Source organism: Triplophysa rosa, linkage group LG24 (assembly GCF_024868665.1).
Source record: "Triplophysa rosa linkage group LG24, Trosa_1v2, whole genome shotgun sequence".
Lineage (NCBI taxonomy): Eukaryota > Metazoa > Chordata > Actinopteri > Cypriniformes > Nemacheilidae > Triplophysa > Triplophysa rosa.
This window is the reverse complement of record NC_079913.1, coordinates 5,578,069-5,601,585: the sequence shown is the minus strand read 5'-3', so window position 1 is coordinate 5,601,585 and position 23,517 is coordinate 5,578,069. Positions and strand designations below refer to the sequence as shown.

Here is a 23,517-nt window from a genome sequence, read left to right as displayed (position 1 = left end):
GCTTCAATTCTGCTACTATGAATTGGCCTTTTCTTCCTCACAGCCATTTTCAATTTAAAGAGTTTTGCGATGCGCTTTTAAGCCCGGGCCAAACCAAACGAAAGCCGAAAGTTTATCTGAGAGTTTCCTCACCTAGAAATCCCCCAGCTATTTCCTCTGAGGGCTGATGCTGATGAACTGCTTTTCCATCTGTTTAGTATGTTAACCTTAAATTCCTTTTTGATTTACCATTTGACTACATTTGTTTTGCTTTTCAGTGTAAATTGTTGAGCAGAATCGAGAAAAAACAAATCGTAACATGATGCATGGCGAATTCACTTCAGTACCTTGAGAATTGTCCTTATTTCATTCTTAACTATGGATTTAATATGCATTCATAATATGGAATTAACTCTTTGCCTTTGAAGAGGCAATAATGGCAACATATAGCCAATACTATACCCAAACAATAGCACTTTAACAGTAAATCCATTATTTATTTACTGTATGATGCATATGAAATTATTATTAAGCAATAATGTTGGGACAAAATTTAAGGGAGTAATTCATGTTTAATAACTATAACTAGATAATCTTTTTTTATTTTTACAGCAATAAAAGCCATATCTCAACAAGATGCTATATCAAATTAAATCACAAACTACGTTTTCTAAGCAAGAAATAGGTCACCCCATGTTACGATCAGGGCTTTTAGACTATCATGGCTAAATCCTATTTGTCCTGCGTTTTCTTAAGATGTACTGCACGTCTTGCTTTGAGAGTTTTCCAAAGCGGGCTTCGACTGACTGGCCGTAAGTCATTTTCACATATTTAGATCCAAGGAGAATCAAATGTACCAAAGTCATGTAATCCACTTTGATTAATGCCTCAGAACACAAGTAACAAATAGAGACTTTGGCAAAGCAAACCCTGCCCGCCTCCCAAATTTAAAAAGAAAGCATTGCTTTGTTGGAAAGAAGACAAACGCCATAAAGAAAGCATTCTGGACTTCAGAGAGACATTTTGTTCTTAAATCTGTCACGTTTTCAAAGCGATTACCTCCTACTTGAACATACACATCTGGCTCAACAGTTTGATTTTGTTGCATGCATAACCTGTGTGAGGGGACACTAAAGGGGCTATGTCATATTTATGGGTTCAAAATCTGTACAGAATCGGGGCAATAAAAGAGCTCATAAATTCAAAATTTATATTTGGCTATGGACCATATGATTTAGTGTTGTGCAGCATTTTCTGTAGCTTTTTCCATCTGATGCATGGCTATTATTGTTTTTCAATATTTTAATATGTGGAAGCTCTAGTTTAAACCAAATCCACCTTTATAAAAGTATTTACTTAGTTTTGTTTACTAAGAGTGCAACTGGAATGTGTTCACTCTCCTCATAAACAAGGACCATTTCCCAATGTATTTTCGTCTGCATTCTGTTCCCAACTGTTGATAACATGTGCCTGCAATGAAAATCTGCTTCTTCTGTTGCAGATTAATATTGTAGTATAATAGCTCTTCAATCATCAGTGAGCACGCAACCAAACAGCAACACAGGAACTGGAAAGCAATTAATATGCATTTGTTGCTGGAAACGAACGTGTTTCTCTCAAAACCAAACAGATTTGCTTGAGATAAGCAAACTTCTGTATGCAATTATGTCGTAGCTATGATTTAAACTGCATTCAGCTGGTTAATGATGATTATGTGACTCATTTTTGTGGGGGAACCAGTTTATGTAACTGATTCACTCAATAACTGATGGAGGAAAATAACACCCACATACTTTTTTAGAGCTATAATAATTACGTGAATATTTGCTTATTTTATTCTTATTTAGCGAGTCTAAAATATGAAATACTTCTTATTCAAGTGTTTATGAATGTCTCTCAGAACTACACTGTTGTGCATGATCTAACTAAATGCGTATCACATGACATTATCATTTATCTGAGGTGCTGGTCGTGGAAGTCACTGTCAACTACATGACTAAATCATCGTGTAACGCGTATAAAAAACAGAAAGACCTGTCAAATAATCACATAAATAGAGTGGCCACAATCTGTGGTGTTTTTATCCAGCTGTGCTGCTTTCGTCACAGTGACGTGGCGCCGCGGACGCTCGGGCTGCATTGCGCTCGCGCTGAGCATTTAGGGAAGCTACGGGAGCGCCGGAGTCTTGTAAACACCTTGCAGGACACCAACACGCACTCAGTACACAGAGGATGCGACTGTCCATACTGACCCTTTTTAAAATCGTGCACGACGGAGTCGACAAAATGTGGCGCGCGCATTAAGCGGAGAATACGCTTTTGGGTTTAATTCTTGTGCGATCTTTACCTGGACGCGTTTCAACCAATGATCATGAATGACATAAAAGTTGCAGTTATGGGATCTGAGGGTGTTGGGAAATCAGGTAGGCAGTATTTTATTTACTTGTGCTGTTTTCATCGCAATGCAAGTTATAAAATAAGCTGTTTTCGTTAAATGATTCCAAATCTTCCTTTTGGTTCACAGCACTTATTGTTCGGTTTCTAACTAGACGATTTATTGGAGAGTATGCGTCCTCAACAGGTATGTGTGAAATCGTTATTAATCATTTTTATAATATGCCTAATCATTATTATTAGGCTACTGCTGTGTTGGGTGGATTTGGTGATTAAATATCAGTGGTTGAATTCTAATGGATTGTGATTTCTATAACAAATACCATAATGATGAACCGTAAGCTGTTTACCTTTAAAACAATCACAAAATTAATTGAATGAAGTGTGTTTAGGGCTTTATTCCAGTAGAATTTAATGGCGTTTTGTTGGTTCCTAACAACCGATAACGTCCCACCAACAGAATCCAACACATTAACAGTAGAGACCCACAGAGACCATAGTTTCCCTTAAACCAATTCTGTCCATTAGAATTGCTGTGATGTTTTCTATATTTTTTTTGGCAGTGAACACATTTGAGTATGTATGACTCTGTGTTTTTATATCTGGGTGTCTTACACCTTTTGGACCACCCAGCAGTCCCTCGCAGTACAGAGCTTTGTTTTGCCAAATCTACACACATTGTGCCCATGAATCAACAGTCTACCTGACGTGTGCTGTTGTTGTTTTTACAGAGTGCATTTACAGAAAGCGCATGTCTATTGATGGACGACAGTTGAACCTTGAACTGTATGATCCTTGTTCTCAGGTAAGTGTATTAGGCATTTAAAAAAATTGTTGCATCTACACAAATTGTGTAGACTGGTGTATGTGCATTGCTAGAGTTTGTTTTCTTGTGAAATCATTCTTCATTCATATGATATAATAAGTATATGGTATATGTGGTTTACCGCATATATATGGATGTAGGCACTTAAATGTTGTGTGTGTTTAATATATATATATTGAGAGGTTAGGAATAAGTGTCATTTTTTTCTTTTGTAAGCAGTTCCTTTCATAGACGAGTGTTAGACATTTTCCAGAGAGCCTGGCATCATCAGAAGCATAAGGGTTGACCTACTAAGTGTTATTGCTTGGCCAGAAGTCAGCCCGTGTCATTTGTCTTACTGGCATAATGGGTATTGCAGGGTTGCGTGTCTAGCAGCCTTATATAATCATTCCACAAGCTCTCAGACAAAGCCAGCACTATTTCATGCACCAATCAGCACTGCCATCTATTCCACCTGCCCTGAGACTATACAAGGCTGTGTTAGCATTTATATTATGCTTATGACATACAACTTGCATAACCACATTAAAAAACTAACGTAATCGAGTGGTTGATATGTTGGTTAGATTTAAAGGAACAGCGACTCTTCCATATAATGAATGTGGATGGGGACTGGGGCTGTCGTGCTCTACGGACATATTAAACATCATAATGGCAACCTGTGCTATGTTAATGTAGTTAGAAGTCATTCTAAGAGGATGATTGTGTTTACATCTTGGACAAAATCTAGTTATTTTACGAAACCTGTTGGCCATTATGTGATTGGACACCGTCTGTTTATCTGTCTCTTGAAAATCCTATCGTTCTCAAAATCCCATATTGACCAATGAAGTTTAGATCTGACTTCTTTTTTCAGCCGTGTGAAGGGAAGTCCACTCTCAATGAGCAGATCCACTGGGCCGACGGCTTCGTGGTGGTTTATGACATCAGCGATCGCTCCTCCTTCCTCACGGCCACTGCCATAGTGCACCTCATCCGAGAGACTCATCTAGGAGTGGCTAAAAGGTACACGTTTCTGTCGGTACATACTGTTTACAAAAACATCCTCAGGCAGGAGAGGAGGTGGAGAAGTTGTGGATATTTCTGTCCATATACGTGTTTCTGTTATGTGGGCATCCATAATTGACCAGATTCTGTTCACATTAAAAAAAATGGTTGAATCGACTATGTGGGTGTTTATGTGGGATGAGCTGATGGTTCAAGGACTCGGCTCGTGTTATTTTTCAATGGAGAAAAACAAGTTTGTGAACATATCAGAAGTATTTCATTGTGATTAAGTAAACACACTGGGGGGAAAATACAGTTTATAGGAGAAATAAGTGGAATATCGAATGGCCTGTTTTTAATTAAGACTATGTTTATTCGTCTTGTAAATTGATTGGACTTCTCTAGCCGTTTCTTTTTAGAAAGTGTTTACTTTGGTCTAGTAAATCAGTCCAGGCCTCACAAGACGGAGCCAAACACGAAGAGAAATATCACCCAATCAAATTAAACATCTTAATCTGATCAACAGAAACGTTCTGTTACCTTCTGAATTTGGTGGCTCTTCTAGTTCAGATTTCCTTTTCAAGTAAAAAACGTTCTCAAATTATATAAAGAGTTTTGTGGTTTCCAGCTTTAAGGCCCTACATACGCTGTACTACTCTCCTAATGTTTTCCTAAAGGTTGAGAAAACTTAATTTTGGCAGATTAACACACATAAAAAGTACAGTCCGTTATTTAAGTTTACTAAGGTGACGATTACATTGATACATCTTCCCTCATCATTTCTATTGGAATTAAAAAAAGCTTTCTGGATTTCAGATCTGCTTTATTATACACGTTTTACAGAAATGTTTTTTACCCGTGTGACCACAGGGACAGGGACACAGACTCTGTGATTTTCCTGGTGGGCAATAAGCAAGACTTGTGCCACGTGCGGGAGGTGGACAGGGAGGAAGGCCAGAGGCTGGCATCCGAGTGCCGCTGCCAGTTTTACGAGCTGTCCGCCGCAGAGCATTACCAGGAGGTGGTGCTCATGTTTTCCAAAATTGTGCGAAATGCCAGTCTGGGAGGAAAAGCCAAGGACCGCCGGCGCCGCCCTAGCGGCTCTAAATCCATGGCCAAGCTCATCAACAACGTCTTCGGCAAACGACGGAAATCGGTTTAAGAACTTGAAGACAAAATGGACAATGGTTACATAGACATGAGATGTGGCATGTAAACCTGTCTCAGGATAAGTCACATTACACCCCAAAATCTAAATCAATGCATTAAAAGTACATTATTTTTATTTGTGAAATTATGTTTATGATAATTGAGAACACAGCCCCCACAAATTTTCAGTGTAGTAAAAAGAAATAATTTTTTAAAAGTATTAATTGTTATTACTTTGGTGCATGAGTCCATGAGTATTTACATCATGGTAGTATTTTTTCTATCGCCTTTACTTCTGATTTTACTTTTTAATTATAAAGAATACTGTATTACATGAATGAGAATCTAATGAGGGATTCCTATTATTGAGAATTACAAAAATAGGATTATTTGGGAAAAATGCGCTGACTGTCTTAAAGGAATAGTTCACCTTCAAAATGAAAATTCTGTCATTGTTTGCACGCCCTCTTGTCTTTTCAAACCTGTGTGACTTTCTTGCTTCTGCAGAAAACAAAAGAAGATATTTTGAAAAATGTTTGTAACAGAAAACCGTTGGGTTTGTGTATTATTCTTTTTATAATAATGCCACAATTTTGTATCGTTTTGGGGTGAAATGAACTTATTTCCTCATTGCTTATTTTTTGCTGTTATCTTGTCTAGTCATCGCAGTGATTTGTACTGTGTAAACATTTCCTGTACACCGTCTACTCTTTGCCTTAAAAGGGTCTTTGATCACTTTTTGAATGTTTTTTTCAAAAATCCTACAAAAAGCAGAGGACACTGACATTTTAGCTTGCGAGGCTTAAAAGCCAAAGTCAGCTCTGAATTTGCCATGTAATAATTATGGAGAAAGTGTTTCTTGTGCTTGTAAGTACCTGTTTACTCACTGTTTTATGAAATGAAATATCTTGCTTCACGTATTGTATGATGCAAGTATTGACATACTATGGTGTTATTATGGGATTTTAAATCTCCAGTCAGACAACTTTTAATTCATGTAAAAAAATGTGCATTGAAATAACTATTGATTAAGTAAAATTGACTGAATACTTTTAACTGGTACGCTACAGAAATGACATTTTCTTCAAGGCAGAAAGCTAGACTTATTTTTGAGTAATAAAACCAAAACTGTAATTCAAATGGATTTATTTGTTTTTCATTTGTATGCAAATCAGCAAATACAGAGTGCATGCACAGAAATGGCTGGAATAAAAATAATTTCATACCACCTACAATTTTTAGAAATGAATGTAACAGTATGCAGCACTGGTTCACATACAGACAAATAGGATAAAGAATGAGATACGTTTTGCCATTCTGTTGGTAAGTGACGAGGCGTGTTATCACGTTTTCGTTGACCCTTTGAACGTCCAGAGGTGTAAAGAGTACCTGAAAACCATACTTAAGTAAAAGTACAGATACCTTGCAGTGAAAATTACTCCATTACAAGTTACAAGTCACCAATTCCAAAACGACTTCAGTAAAAGTCTTCGAGTATCTGATTTTAACAGTACTTGAGTATTTTACTCGTACTGAATGTATAGGCTCAAAGCAGCACTAGTCCTCAACACTTAAGAGACACGTCAGTGAAAAACTAGAAACAGTCGATTCGTGAGGAGAGCAATCGCATTTATTTTCTTAAATCATAATAAGACTGAACACCTCAAAATTGCAACAAATCATGGTCGACATCATAACCTACTGTACGTCTATTATAAACACCCAAGTCTCATTTAAGCTCAACTGCTCATAAGTAAACCAAACTCCTTCAAAAAGGTCTCTTCAATATAACTGATAAATAAAGTAATGTTAAGTAGAATTAAAAAGTCAAAGCCTTTTTGCACTGGACATGCTGGTTTGGGCCTCATGGCCAGCTGCAGTCATGTCCTCATTTCACATACACTGTTAGCCCTTACCTGCCATTTCTACAGTCATATACTGTATTGGCAACACTGTTGCCTGCTAGTTACTGTAGGTGTTTTACAGTAAACTACTGCAATGGCTGTTTGTATTAACGCACTTAAGTCACACAGTCTTAGATGAACACGTGTAAATAACAGATGAACACAATAAATCTGTCAAGATTTCACCAGAGGAGAATTAAACACAAACATCAATAACATCTTCACATATTACAGACACCACTTTCACTTTATTTCTGTCATCTGTGTAAGATCTTATTGAGATTTAACTCTAGTTCATAGTGGTTCAATTATGTTTTAAGTCACCATTATGGCGATCAGTGTTTGCTTTGGTTGGACTCTTTGACTTTCTTGTAGCTTTAAAATGTACACTTATACAATAACACTGAAAGGGACTTTACAGGAACCGCAACTTTATGTTTGCTTAGTAACTGAAGATACATCTGAAAGAATTCAATCATTAAATAATAATAATATAGCATTTAAGATTTATTAAGATATGTTTGGTAAAGTGATTACATGTTATAATGGAAAGATCTCTGTCAGAAAATCTTTCTTTGCAATTGAGACACAGTTAGACACTTGACATACAAACCTCATCAATGGTGACAAACAATCATGAATGAGTTTTGTACTATGTACCCAGCATGCATTGCAGCATGAAGCTGTTCAGTTGATTGTCACCATTGTTGAGATTCATATGTGGATTGTTCATTTCTCTGTGTCCGACTCATTCTATAGGTTAATATTTTGTCTATATAGTGTGAGAGCACTTTTGAAAATTGAAATACTATACATTCTTTTTACTGGTTTACATCACTTCATGGCAATAGTCCCACCATATGGTCAAATTTTGAGCAAACATGTTTAGAGCACATTTAGGAAGAGTTAGTTTTAAAAATAAGAGCTTTTGTAGATGTGTGACCTACAGTAACTAGCTGGCAACAGTGTTGCCAATATATTACTGTAGAAATAGCGGGTAAGGGCTAACCGTGTATAAACCGCCAGCGATTGACATCTACCTGATACTGCACTCATATTCATATAAAGAAGCCATGTTGACAAGTTTTTGTAAGTTAGAGCAAAATCCACAAGATTGTAGTACCTTCATTACCCTGTAAATGGCAATATTAATTATAAGATAGGTGGCATGCAAAATGTAATGTGTAATTGCATTAGTCATTACAAATGTAGTGGAGTAAAGAGTACATATACTTGTTCAAAAATGTAGTTAAGTAGAGAGTAAAAGTTGCTAATATCTTTAATACTCAGTACAACTACAAAGTAGCCAAAAAGATACTTAAGTAAAGTAACTAAGTACATTTACTCCAATACTTTACACCACTGTGAACGTCTGGCTTGCTTTGCTGTGTAATGGTCCAGACACAGGTGGGATATGGATTGGGCCCCTCCGGCTCTCATAACTGCAGTAAGGCTTGCAGAAATTAAATATCTCTCTATCAACATAAGGGAGAGGAGTGGAGGGCTTGTATGCCATTGATTTAAAGAGAGATATGAAGTATATGCTTATATGGGTCTTGTCAACACGTATTGATTCCTGGATGAACACGGTCACGCAAACTTCTCAGACAGCTGAACGTGAGCTGGGAATTTCACTTTTGAGTCAGGTTTTGGCAACTCCTCATTTTGAGCAGAAATGTATCTTTGTAGGCTCCAGTTATTGTGTACATGTATTTTTCCACTTATAATCTTCATCCTTTTCAAGCTACTATTTCCATTTCGTTGTAGTCAGACGTGAGGTTAGTTAGTGGTTAGGGTTATTTGTTTCTCAGGAATGTTCTTGGTTATCAAAATATGTTGATCTAGTCAGAATGACTTGAATTATTATATTTCCAGCTGCTCTTTTTATTGCCTTTCAATAATAAAAAATCCACTAGCTTTCTGGCTTTTAAATCTGTATGACTTTCTTTCTTCCTCAGAACACAAAAGAAGATATTTTGAAGAAAGTTGGTATCCGAACAGAGCCGGCACCCATTTACTTCTATTGTATGGACACAAAACCAATGTACGTGACTGGGTGTCGGTTAACAACATATCTTCTTTTGTGTTCTGCGGAAGAAAGAAAGCCATACAGGTTTGAAAAGACAATAGGGTGAGTAAATGATGACAGAATTTTTTATTTTTGGGTGAACTAATTCTGGAAAATTGAAGGAAGAAAGAAAGAAAGAAAGGACAAGGAAGGAAGGAAGAAAGGACTCAAGCAAGCAAGGACGCTAGGACTCAAGGACTCAAGCTAGCAGGCAAGCAAGACTTAAGGACTCAAGGAAAGAAAGGACGCAAGCAAGCAAGCACGAATGGAATGAAGGAATGACGGATGCAAGGACGCAAGCAAGGCAGGAAGGAAGGAAGAAAGAATGGAAGGATGCAAGCAAGCAAGGACACAAGGACTCAAGGACGCAAGCAAGAAAGAAAGAAAGAACGAATGGAAAGACGCAAGGACGCAAGGACTCAAGGACGCCCATAGATCAGCAGGAATTCTGATTTATCACTACAAGTGTACATCTGCACAACCCCACAACTCTAAACAAGGACGCAAGCAAGGACAAGGAAGGAAGGAAGGAAGAACGCAAGGACTCAAGCAAGCAAGCAAGGAAGGAAGGAAGGAAGGAAGGAAGGAAAAATGGAAGCAAGAACGGAAGGACGCAAGGATGCAAGGACACTAGGACTCGAGGATGCAGGGACGCTAGGACTTAAGGACTTAAGGACTCAAGGAATAACGGACGCAAGCAAGGCAGGAAGGACGCAAGCAAGAAAGAAAGAAAGAAAGAACGAATGGAAAGACGCAAGCAAGGACGCAAGGACGCTAGGACTCAAGGACGCTAGGACTCAAGGACGCTAGGACTCAAGGACGCTAGGACTGAAGGACGCAAGGATGCAAGGACGCTAGGACTCAAGGACGCTAGGACTGAAGTACGCAAGGACTCAAGCAAACAGGCAAGCAAGACTCAAGGACTCAAGAACTCAAGCAAGCAAGCAAGCACTCAAGGACTCAAGCAAGAAAGCAAGCAAGAAAGAAAGAAAGAACGACTGCAAGGAAGCAAGCAAGGAAGGAAGGAAGGAAGAACCCCATGATAGGTGTCACCATCACTGATTGGACCGTATGGTTGTTGTCATGACCAGTTGTAACAAACTGATCTGGGATCAGAGCGGAGCTGCAGTAACAGTGTTGAGAGAACTTGAAGAGATATTTTCCCCAAAAACAAAATCACTCAAAACTTGTATATGACTCTTTATTCCATGTAACACAAACAAAGATATTTTGTGAAATGTCTTAGTGGTTTGTGCCCATACTGTAGAAAAATCCAGAGTAGTCCAGATTTTCTGACAGCTGAGGTGCAAAAAACCCCCGCATTTTTTTCACACAACATTACATGTCTTCATATTTTTCTTGTAAATTTCTTTAGTTTGACGCCTTTCAATAATCTTAAAAGTCACATTCAGAATTAATTCCATCAACATACCTCTATTTTCTTCTGTATTTTCCTCTATTTTCTACCGCAGACAGTCTCAGAAACGAGGATTAAAATGAGCTCTGCGTGGTAATACTCTGTTTTTACTTTGCTGTAATGTGGAGGTACAAAGAAAACAAATCTTTCTGACACTTAGCTCATACTTATCCTCCCACCTAAGCCCTTACAAAATATGGCATCGAGACAGAATGAATAATATTGTTTACCACACCATGTCCTCGTATCGTCATTCACCCACTAAAGAGGGAGGTGGGGTGTGCGTGTTTACATGTGCAAACAGGTGCGTGCAGCAGGAAACTCTAAAGAGGAGATGTGTTGGTTGTTAGACAGAGGGTTGCTTTCCAAGCCACATGGGAGCTCACGTGTAACCCGGCTTCAGGTGTTCCTGCCAAACGTTGCATCTTTAACTTGATCTTAACACCTGACCGAAGCATAAACACAACTCGGCCTAGCACGCAAAGTTACCTAACCTAACAATGTAGAAATCACAGGTGCAAGTCTTTTATCTATTTCAAGGCTTGTTCACACCAAGAACAATAACTAAAGATAACAATGAGCGATCCCTTTAAATTTGACTATTTTTGTATAATTATTATTATTAATTTAATATAACTACAGTATACTCTATATTTAGTCATGTAGAGACTATTGTTGCTATTATCTTACATTCACAAAAATAAGAACATATTTTGAGAAATGTCTCATGTGTCCATATGGAAGTCAATGGGGTCAATGTTGTTTGGTTACCAACATTCTTCAAAATATTTTCTTTTGTGTTCTTGAGAAGCAAGAAAGTCAGACAGGTTTGGAATAGCATGAGGGTAAGTAAATAATATAAATAATTTTGTGAAATAATTTTCAATTTTTGGAAAACTAAATTAAAATTTATCAGCTGGAAAAACTGAAAGTCATCCCAACAACATTGTTCCTCTGATTTGTTAGTTGGCTTTGAACTCTGCTATTCTTTTATATTATAACAAATTTATAACTTTATACTTGAAGTTATCATCCTTAAATGGGTCTTAAAGGTCCAGTGTATGAAATTTAGTGGCATCTAGTGTTGAGGTTGTGAATTGCAACCAACGGCTCACTCCACCTCTCCCTTTCAAGCACTACGGTGGCTGACACAGGACTAAGATGTTGTCACATTTTCGCTTCTTTGCCGAAGGAGATAATATATCAACAACGACGTAGGATTGAACATGTCGCACTCTGTAGTTCGTTTAAGGGCTACTGTAGAAAAATGGCGAATTCCACGCAAAGAGACCTGCGTATGTAGATAGAAATAGCTCATTCTAAGCTAATAAAAACATTACACTTCATTATGGAAGCTCTTTATTACACCTCTGAAGACATAGGTATGTATATTATAGTGCATTTCTAGTAATAGATCCTCCAAAAAATGACACACTGGACCTTTAACTGACATGTTCAATCCTATGTCGTCCTTCGGAATGAATCTGGTTTAATTCTGTTATGCTGCTCAAGATATTTTCATTTGATATTAAAGGTGTCATATGACACGGCTAAAACAAATATTATCATTTGTTTTAGATGTAATGCAATGTGTATACAGGATTTAAGGTTGAAAAACGCTGTATTTTTCACATACCGTGCATGTTTGTATCTCCTCTTTGCCCCGCCTCTCTGAAACGCGCAGATTTTTATCAAAGCTCATCGCTCTGAAAAGCGAGGTGTGCTATGATTGGCCAGTTAACCAGTGCGTAGTGATTGGTCGAATACTGCAAGCATGTGACGGAAATGTAACGCCTCTTACCATGTTTGGAACATCAGGTTCCAAAGCAATTGTACTGACAGGTACGCCCACCTTACTTGCATATAAATTTGGGCGGTCTTAGTCAAGTCATACCACCAACTGACGTAGATTTTTGGGGGTGTGGTTACACGAGGCGTTTCAGACAGGTCTGGGTGAGCATTCGCTTTTAGATAGAATGCATCTTTTGTTCCGACACTTTCACTTTTGCAATTTTACGTGTCTAATACCTGCATGGGCAACTAATAACACACCAAAGACACAGAAAAACACGTATTCGTGCCATATGACCCCTTTAAATATATTCTCAGACATAATCTCTCTTGGGTGTATGTACACCATGCTAATGCAACCCTAATATATGTCTGCTTAGCCTTTAATAACCAGCACATCCGCTGGAATTCAGATGCAGGTAAGTGGGTAGCCATGGGAAATCTTACCCTGCTGAACTGTGAATGTAAAGAAAGACGTTGCATTATGGTTCCCACCCTCCATCGTCTCGCCTCACGAGCGCTTTTGCAAAAACAACACGTTGCATGAGAAGCAGACCCGGAGAAAGTGGCATGCACACCATAAACCATAGTAGCTGAAAGCTAATTCATGGCCGGGCCAAGGGATTGTCTTGCAGGAACGGACTGGAATCTCTTTGATGAGGCCAGAGGAGTAAAGCCCCAACATGTGGATGTTATTAACACAAGCTAAAATCATTCTTTGATTCATTTCTGAAAAAAGGCCCAGTGTCTGAATGCCGTGTGTTGTGATAATGATTTTATAGTTTTAATCTTTGTACCACGCGTTTAATCACATCCCATTCTGTCTATCAGCTAGGCTGGATGAAGGGTGCAGCAGATTTTGGGCTTCACATCAAACAGATTGGCCCGTGTTGTAACCTTATAGTGACCCACATAAGGAAATACACATGGGCCACATTGACTGTATGCATGTTGTATTAGCAGTATGAAAAGTTGATCTATGTTACATTTAATGGGGGGTGAAATGTTTAAAATACATTATTTCATTAGCACATACGTATGGAACGCAGAGAGGAGACGAGAATGCGAGTTGTTTTCCGTGTTCAGACGTCAAGAAAAAGATGTAAAGGTTGGTGGGGGGATACATGTGAAGATTACAAATTATTTTAACGTATAGTGGTGGTAAATTTATCAGATGATGACACGAACATGCTTTAAAGTTTAAAGAAACCTCGGATGGCTTTCTAGCTGGTTGAACCCGGTCATTTGGTATAAGTTGGTGGGGCAGAAGTCAACAGGGTTAAAGCTAGTAGGTCAGCTGGCTGAGGCAGTCGGGGCTATCTGTTTGTCCAAACCAGGTCAGACAGCTGGAGTTTTTCCTGACCTATGGAAAAGCAGTCCGTTTTTTGCAGTTCATTGTACTGACACTGGTGCCACAGGAATGACACACTTCCTCTGTAATTCTGGTTTTGCTCAATGAGCAGAACTAACCGAGTTAGTTCATGTACATTTTATTTTCTCTGGCACATGACACTGGCAAACCAATGTTAATTATAACTAAAGTGTCTATGATGTGATTTCTCCTGAACATACCATTCCTGTTAAATCAGACTTCGATTGCAAAGTGTATTTAACACTGGATCTACTTTTAAAGCTCAATAAAATTCACGAAAACTATTAACATAGCTCTACAGTTCATCTCCATTTAGACATTCTGTATCAAAGCGGCTTTATATGATAATAAACCTGTTTTTTCTCTCGACTAAAGCACACAGACCTGTTTGGAGTCCTACCAGCCCCGTACATCTAATGGCCCTCTGGTTTTTAAAGAAAGACTTTGCACCTGGCTGTGTTTAAGCTACCGCACTGATGGGAACCGAGCGCAGAGATGGGACAGATAGCTCCCGGCCATTCAGGCCTATTTGTAAGTGAAGCGTACCGGCTGAACCGCACACACAGACTGCAGGTGCGTGGGCTTAGATAACAGCGGCTCTTGCCCCAGCACTCCTGGCCCTGCCATTCCAGCGACACTGTGGTGGGTTTCATCCCGCTCAGGTATGCTGGGAATGTACCCAGAATAACGGATTAAAGATAGCTAGCCTCTAGTTTTCAGATATTGATGGAGAAATGTCTTTTTTGGGAGGTTTTGGTTGATTTATACCGAATGGTCTCCCTATTGGCCATCTGTAGTAGTTCACCCAAGATATTTAAATTCTATCATTATTTACACATTCCAAACCTGTATGACTTTTTTTCTTTTCCAGAACACAAAAGAAGATATTTTGAAGAATGTTGGAAACCGAACAACATTGACCCCCATTGTATGGACACAAAACCACCAAGACATTTAACAAAATATCATCTTTGTGTTCCACAGAAGAAAGACTCATATACAGGTTTTAAACAACATCATTTTTGAGCGAACAATCCTTTTAACCTGCATTTAGCCTATAAGAGCTATCTTCGCATATTACGCAGTGATAGGATTTTTTTACATTTTAAAATAGACGCATATGCGTTTAGATTGACCAATCATGTAATATGGGTTACGTAAGAGCGTGTGTTGAAAGGCCAAAGAGTTTATTGGGACAAAATTGTGAGCTGTCCTATCCAATTCTGTCTGTTCTGCCAAGTCTCCTTCAGGAGACAAAGTTTATACTTTCAGGAGATGTTGTGGGGCTCTATTCTCCTCTTGGCCGAGCACAGGGGTTGAGGAGGGGGGCCACAGAACAGAGATTATAGTGGTCCAGTCATACCCATCAGGAAAATATTCTGTTCCATTCCAGGCGAAAATGAGCAAGCAAACAAGCAGACAGAGATAAGAGAGATGTGTACCTGAGAGTTTGAAGAAAGGGCTTGTGTTTGTCATTTAGTGCTATTAATGAAAAAAAAAACGAGTTTCTTGTGTGTTTGATGAAGCGTATGAATCAGATCATCAAAATATCTTCACTAATTCTAGTTTGGATTAAGACATGTGAAATATGTCTTATTGCTTAATTACACGGCTCATTTGAATGCTTGATTCTGATTGGCCAGTCGCGACATTCGAAGGGTTGCAACCGCTCAAAACTAACACCCTGTAACCCGGATGCTGCAAATCATTTTGAGAGGGGCAGTTTAATATTACACAAAAATGAATTATAAATATGTCTTTTAATAACATACATGACATTATATTTACAAAAGATTAAACCAATTTGCCTGTTCGTGACGTTTGAACGTCGTTTCTTACTTTAAAACCGAAACTAAACAGCTTTTCCTCACGGAAGGTCTGCTGTAAAAATGAGCTAATAAAATATTTCAAATTCACATTTTATGTCCAGTTTTTTTTCTCATGTGGCACGTAGCCGTGTAATAAGCGGGATAATGTACAAGCAGCTGCCTGTACATTATCCCTTACATAATGGAGTGTACTGATGGAAATCTATATGCCTTTGGCTCCTCATTACATGAAGAGGAACATCCACGTAAGAGAACAGAGTCACGGTTTACACAGAAGTCCTTATTTTCTCTGTTTCTATAAAAGTAGGCGATAACCCATAAAGGACCAATTCATGTATATACACTGAATTATATGTTCAACTTTGAAATGATAACTTAAACCCAACTTTATATTGTGTTTATATTTATGTCATTCTGATTTTAGATTTAACCCAGTTGTTACGGTTGTGTTATTATCCAGAATTTCCTACAGCATTAATCAAACCTATCATACATTACAAACATGAGCCTTATCTTTGAGAAATGATGTCATTTATACATGATCACGGTTGTTTCTCATTCTTCATCTACACCTTTCAGAGGTAAAATCACTGTTGGCAATGTTTTCAACACTTAAGGGCACTTAGAAAGCACATGTATGGCCGGCTTCCATTTTGTCTGATTGCCAATGACATCCTAAGTGCTCTACTGGCATCGCCGAACAATCACGGCATCTCAGATTCTGACAACTTTCACAAATCTGCATCTGAGTGCAACAAGGTTGGAAAACCAGAGGTCCGCACACCTGAAAATATTATCTTGAGACGACATTAATCTCTTGAGAATTAGGTCAGGTCACTACTACTATACATGCTACTTAAGAACAATAATATTTAAAGTCATCTCACATAAATTGTTGACACATGTCCCTCACGATACACTTTTGTGAAAGTATGTCAAAGTGACCAATGCATTTGTCTCATTGCTCTAGTTAAGGCTCTGTTGGAAACAGGGTCTGGAGAAAAAGTGAGTCATTCAGTTTTCTGGTGGTCAGTCGGCCGTGTCATTTTCCAAAATAACCTAGATACAATCTAAAGAAATTCAAAAGAAAAACGTTATTTCAGACTGATAAGCATGAAATTGTTAAGCCAATGTTTGACATTTCTTTGCTCCATTTTTATACAGGTTTGGCATATCTTAATGTGCTGACTCACTCAGTCAAAGCAGTCCATAATAATCAGACTTTAAAATGGTTGTGCAATATTCAGCCAAAAATATATTCATTGTTAACGTGTCATCTCTTCACCATAGTTGTAAGGTGCGATTTGTAACAATTTAGATACTCTAAACATTGCATCCATAGTTGTGATAATAAACATTTATACATTAGACCCCAGGTATAGGTCCCATGATGTGCAGAAAATATTATGATGAGCTTGTATTTTCAAAGTATATTAAACTATACAAACTCACAGGACAAATGTATCCATCTGTGTGAGACAAAAGGTTTCTTACATTTAATGTTATCACAAAGTTTGATTGTAGCTGCTGATATATGAGATAGTGCTTTTCTTCTTTCATTTATAATGAACGTCAACGTCTTTGTTCATCTTTTTACACTATTCCATTCAAGTGTCCAAACGATTCACTTCAGATCCACAGATGCTACATATAAGCACCTCAGATTCCTCTCATCTCTGGCCAGCCCATAAAAACAGGAGTGTGCACACCTGGGCTTGGTGTGGGTAGCCCTCATTTCGTGATGCCACTGTTAATCTCACGATTTTGATACTGGGACCATGTGGCAGACCCTCGTGTATTGAGTGAACTGTTTTTTAGTCCAGTACACAGTAACAGATTGGCTGAGAAGATACTTTCTTTTTAAGTATTATTTCTTACCTTCGTTTAATCTTTACATATTTATTGCTCACTTTTCATGACAGTTGGTTTGCAATTTGTGTTCTGTGTGAAAATGCTCAGGTTAAGAACGTTTTGTATTATTGTTTTTATGTATTCATTTTATGATTTCAAAAAGCAGAGGTGTTAAACTTTTTTTATTCTACATTCCCGGTCAAGGTGGAATAGTATTATGTGCTTTTTAAATGTCTTTTTAACTCGTTTCAACATGGAAGGCAAGACCATTGTAATTTAAATAAATAATAAAACCAATAAAACCTTTATTATGTTCTATTTGGTTTTTTTTGCAATGTATTTTAATGTGATGGTAGAATTCAATTAATGCAATAAATAGTCTTTTTTAATAATCTAGAGGTAAATCTATTTGCACTTTACCAGATTTTATTATCCAGTAAAGACTTTACTTTAAGCCTTTAGGTATAATGCATTATTACGGGTTATTAAAATGTTATCATGCATTGTAATTGTTCATAATGTGTGTTGTAATACATTGAATGATGTTGAAAAGAATTTTAACCAAAATAAACATGCGAAGTGTAACAATGAATTGATAAGCGTTATAATGTATAAACTGTAGTTACAATTATTCATGAGACATTATAAGGTGCATTACAAGGCATAATTAATACATTAAAACTACTTTCATAATGCATTATGCATATATGCTTTAAGTAAAATGTATCATCATTTTATTATCCATATTGGTTATAAATACATGTTCTTTTGATATGTTTGTTCGTTTTTATCTACATAGGGAAACTATAGAAACAAACCTTTTAAAAAAAGATGGGTAAATGGACCTTTACAGCACAGCTTCTGGCTTACACATACAGTGGTGACGTAGTGCCCTCGTGTGGAAAGGTGAAGAAGGTGTAACGAACAGGAAGTGAGCGCGTACAACAAAATTCCGAAGAAATCCAGTATGCAAATATATATGACGTCGTCAGAGCAGATGCCAATGAGTAAACAAAACATTATTTAAAACATGTAATCGCTGTATTTAGTTGGCTATTTATGTTTATAATAATATGAATAGTCATAATAATAATAATAATAATGTTTATTTACACATCTTTTATTATTTAATTTATAGATAGATTTATCTATTGAATATTTTAAACGTTCATGTTCACTGTCCTGAAAATATATTCTAAAAACACGAGGATGAAATCAAAGTATACGTTAAATGCCTCGAAAAAAGCACTAAAAACAACCAGTCATCGCGTTACCAGCATTAACTTGAACCCTTGGGTCCTTTCGCTTTTTGTTATGACGCACAGAAGTTCTGGGCTCATTAGCGCCCACTCGAACTTCAAAGTGCCCTATCTAGTGCACTAACCACTAGTACGCAATCGCCGTTTTTAACAAATACGCAGCAAAGGTGTCACGTCGCTTTGCTTATTACCATAATTCCAGGAAGTTTTTTTTAGGTCGATTGTTTCCTGCACCTACGCCAACCTGTTTACCGTACTCTGTACTGTCTGCTACTGCCGTATTCACTCTTTACTCAATCCAAAGCGGAATAAACCTAATGTTTTCTGTTCTGTTTGGGTTAATGTAGGATCAAACGTACATCATGAGTTTCTTGTACCTGGGAGTTGTCGTGTTTTTCACCTTGATACCTGTAATGCTGAACATGCACGTTATGGATGATGGGCTGTCTCTGAACTGTTCACAAAAGGTAAGATATTGTTGATAAATAAAGATGATCGGATGCAAAAAGGGGTTTATTGTTATACTGGCTTTGAGTGTTTTGTTTAGTGGCTCCTTTTATGTTTGTATGATCTTTTGTCTCTCTCTCTCTCTCTCTGTTTCCAGGAAGTACAATGTAAACCAGAATTTAGTGAGTGTTGTGTTTGCTTTCTTTGGACTTTCTATTTAAAAATATCTACATTTTTATTTATCAATAATTGTATTATTTTCCCTATAGATAACTGCATGTATGATGGGTTGCTCAAGCCTTCAAATTTCACTCCTAGTGGTCCAGATGATTTAAGAGTACTTATTGATGTAAGAACTAACAAAAAAGGTGAACTAGAGCCAGTGATAGTGGCAGAATGGAAAGCGAAGGATGATGGTGGGTTACGGATGGTTTCGTGTGTATCTTGTTGAGTTCATTTCAAGTTTTTTAGATTTGCATTATATGTGTATGTGAACCAGATGTACGAGATGCAGTCACCAACGTTTCAATAATTCATTTCTTGCAGGAAGCATACGTTTTTTGGAAGGAACAGAGCTCAGTGTGACCAAGTTATCTACCAATGCGCATCTGTGCGTCCATTACATGTTCCTCCAAAAGTTTAACTCCATGAAAAATTCTGATGGTGAAAAGGCAAGATTTATTTTTCTATTAAATTTGTTCTTATTATTTTTATTCAAAAACTGTCCGACTTTTTCACGAATGTAACGTGTGATCCGTTTTTAGTGGTCTTTTTCTCTGGATAAAGTTGTGGTAGATCCAGGCCTTGCATACCTAGTGACTGTCTCCAATCTTCCTAAGCCAAATTTAGAACACACCAATTACAACATCAACAAAAGAGTTGTTGTTCCAGGTAAATAACGTACAACACTGACGTCTTTGCTCTTTTAAAGTAAAAACACAGAAATATTGATGCTGGATGAAGATTTATATTCAGATTATTAACTATTTATCCACAGATTGTGATGATCCTTTGATTCGCCCGACCAAAATCTGTTATGAAATAGGTGAGAGGAACTATGTTAACTAGACAAGCATATACATAGAAACACATATCGAAAAGTTGGTTGGCTATATTTTGTGAGAAGGTTGAAGGATTTTAGGAAATTCATTTGACTTATCTCCTAGGGGAAACGTGGCAACCTAATGTTACCGCGGGGAAGACCGTAGGTCTGGATGGCAAGCCTGTTCTATCTGTGGCATTTAATCCTGGAGAGAATGCAGAAAAGTACAATGTTTTTGTAAGGTGCAACAAGGACAGCCAAACGAAGACTCTTTTTAAGGTACATTTTTACATACACTTTTATTAAATGAGATATATGAGATAGATCCAAATACATGTATACATGAATAATTTGGGATATTTTCCTAATAAGGTTCAAACATTTTGCTGAATCTCTCACATCAAGAGCCAACCTTGTAAATGTCACAATGCACACTCTTTTTTTTTTTTAGGATAGTCAGACATTACTAAATGTGACGTATGACCTGGATAACTGGCCGAAGACTTGCTGCAATTTTGATGCTGAGGCGTGTAGTCATAATCATTCATTTCATACCATCTTAAATGGATTATGAATAATACACTAATGCTACTGTAAAGAATAAATGCTTCTTTTATGTAATGTTTATAATTGTAATTGTGTTTTTTTAACAACGTCTTTTAATTTAGATCAAGCCATTTTTCCCTAAGTGTGGTAATGACTGTCGCCGAAAGAATCACAAATTTAACATTTGTCCTGGTGTGTATGGCAACGTTTTAATGCAGCTTTTGACTGCCATTTGTTGTAGATAAAACCTGTTTATAATATAATATATTTGATAAGATCTATAATTGTATGTTTTTCAGAACCACTTCCAACTACCCCCACCTGCACAAATTCAATACTATGGATCATTTATGTTGGTTTAAGCCTCCTCATTTGTGGCGTTGCTTTTTATGCCATTTATTTGCACTGCAGGAAACAGCATAAAGGTAAATATTAATATTTAATGTAGACAATTTATCTTTATGATGTCACTTAAAAATAAAAAAATATTTAAAACAATACAGTTGAAATAAAAACAAAAATAATGGGTCTCATTTACCATTAGTTGATATGGGTGCATTTGTGTGTTAACTGTCACAAATTTAAACAAACTCAAAACACATATAAACAAAAATCCTAGTGATTTTAAAAACAGAATGTGTGTTTCTATATATTATTATAAGAATACCTCTGTTTGAAATAAAAGCGATTGCAGCATCCTGTCTTAAACACATTACAGTGTATGTATATAATGAGACTATTGACTATTTTGCTGTAAAACATCCATTTTCCTTTTAAACTATTCATGTGTCCAATATCTTTAGATCCAGAAACGCCTCCCGACCCTCATGAAACGGAAATGTCTGTTCCACCTGGCTCACGATCCGTATTGATCGTCTACTCCAGGGATCATCCTCTATACACAGACATAGTTCTAAAACTCTCTGCCTTCCTGCGGGCCAAATGCGGGGTGGAGGTCGTGCTAGACTTGCTCGACACTACATGGCTCGGCACCATCGGCCGCTTACAGTGGATCGAGCAACAAAAGCGTCGCATCGAGCAAAACTCAGGCAAGATCCTGGTCCTGTGTTCCCCAGGGGTGCAAGCGAAATGGGGCGCTATCTGCGGTGAGCCTCGCATCCTTCTACGGGAAGACGCACGATCTCCGATGGGAGACATGCTGACCCTCGCCCTCCAGCTGATCACACCTGATATGCAGTATCCCGCTTCCTACGGGAAGTATTTGGTGGCGTACTTCGATGACATAAGCAGCGACTGCAACGTGCCCTCTATGTTTGACATTGCGGTGAAGTACAAGCTGATGAAGCATTTCGAAGAGCTCTACTTTCACATCCTCGACATGGAGAAATATCAGCAGGGGATGATGCATTGCATTAAAGGAATCAGCAAAGACGACTACTACAAGTGCCCTTCGGGAAAAGCCTTGAGGGATGCAGTAGAAACCTTCCAGGCCTACCAAATGGAGAATCCGGATTGGTTCGAGAGCGAGTGCGTGAACAGCGAAGACGACGTGAGAGGAGAGTCCAGCCCGCTTCTTGACATCCAAACTGGAGTGCAGCCCATTTACGAGTTGAAGCCTGTGTATAACCACGGTCTTCCGATCCTCGTGAATGAGGTGGAAATCCACCAGGAGATCCACAGCGTTTGCGCCGTGATTCCACAAATTCATGACATCCCTGAGGAGTCCTCCGTCAGGATGATTAGTCCCGTGGTCAATTCGCATCACAGCCAAGTGGTTTCCAATCATCCAGAAGTGGAACCTCCTCTTCAAGTATCTATCGTTGGTATGATCCCCAATGGCCCCGAGAGCTACCCGTATGTCCCCGGTGAACCAGTATCTGTGGAACCATCACATCCTCCTTTGGAGTCAAGATTGAATGAAATGTTTTCCGTGGGGGAACAGTCGGAGAGCTGTCAGACGGCGAACAGCGATGGTCAGTCCTTTGCGCCGCCTTCCGAACAAGCTGTTCAGCAGCTGGTGGACTTATTTAACACTTTTTGGACTCTTCGGGAAGTCACAGCACCTCCGCCGTCAATGGAAGACAGCTTCCAGTTAAACCAGGAGATGGACTTATCCCAACCAGCGGAGGTGGAGGAACATGAAATGGATGGAGCTTCACAAACCAGACCATCAGAGGGGTCGGACCAGGGCTATAGTTCCAGATAGTGTTAGAGAGATTAATATACACTATGTAATTATTTTATATAACAATTTCTGATATATATGAAATGATGACATTGGCACATGAGTGCGATCAGATCACTTTTACTGTACAAGTATCTTTAATAAACAGGTTTATACAGAACAGCAGAGCACACACTTTCAAGCTTATGTGTAACTATTCAACACAAGTCAAAGTATTTCTGTTGGGCTTGTTCAGTAAATTTGTTTGTATATTGCACTGGAATTGCTTTTTATTTTGATTGTTGTTTTTACAGTTTGTCAGCTATTATTCTGTTAGAATCTGTATATAATTGCATTGACTATGTTTCTAATTTTATAAAGCAGCACTCTTTGGTAATATTGTCATGTGCTTTTTACCATACTCTTTATTAAATATCTGTCAATAATACTTAATTTAATCGGAGTTTTATTTTTTTACCTAATCTAACCAGTATTTATCCGGACTGTTGCCGTGCAAATTATGTCGTGTATG

The 23,517-nt window shown here is 37.9% G+C and overlaps 2 protein-coding genes across 2 annotated transcripts; both read left to right on the top strand.

The window, feature by feature from the left end:
- Positions 1 to 1,969: 1,969 nt before the first annotated feature.
- On the top strand, positions 1,970 to 6,502 carry rergla (RERG/RAS-like a). Its single transcript, XM_057324375.1, has 5 exons — positions 1,970 to 2,401; positions 2,503 to 2,559; positions 3,104 to 3,177; positions 4,055 to 4,203; positions 5,056 to 6,502. Exons 1-5 carry the CDS (start codon positions 2,344 to 2,346, stop codon positions 5,345 to 5,347), a joined length of 630 nt encoding a protein of 209 aa, XP_057180358.1. The 5' UTR covers positions 1,970 to 2,343; the 3' UTR covers positions 5,348 to 6,502.
- A 12,544-nt stretch (positions 6,503 to 19,046) lies between these two features.
- On the top strand, positions 19,047 to 23,382 carry il17ra1a (interleukin 17 receptor A1a). Its single transcript, XM_057323900.1, has 12 exons — positions 19,047 to 19,085; positions 19,173 to 19,292; positions 19,430 to 19,454; positions 19,542 to 19,688; positions 19,819 to 19,943; positions 20,037 to 20,163; positions 20,270 to 20,317; positions 20,439 to 20,593; positions 20,766 to 20,840; positions 20,983 to 21,052; positions 21,160 to 21,285; positions 21,664 to 23,382. The coding sequence occupies exons 2-12, from the start codon at positions 19,188 to 19,190 to the stop codon at positions 23,025 to 23,027; spliced, it is 2,367 nt and encodes a 788-aa protein (XP_057179883.1). The 5' UTR covers positions 19,047 to 19,085; positions 19,173 to 19,187; the 3' UTR covers positions 23,028 to 23,382.
- The last annotated feature ends 135 nt before the right edge of the window (positions 23,383 to 23,517 follow it).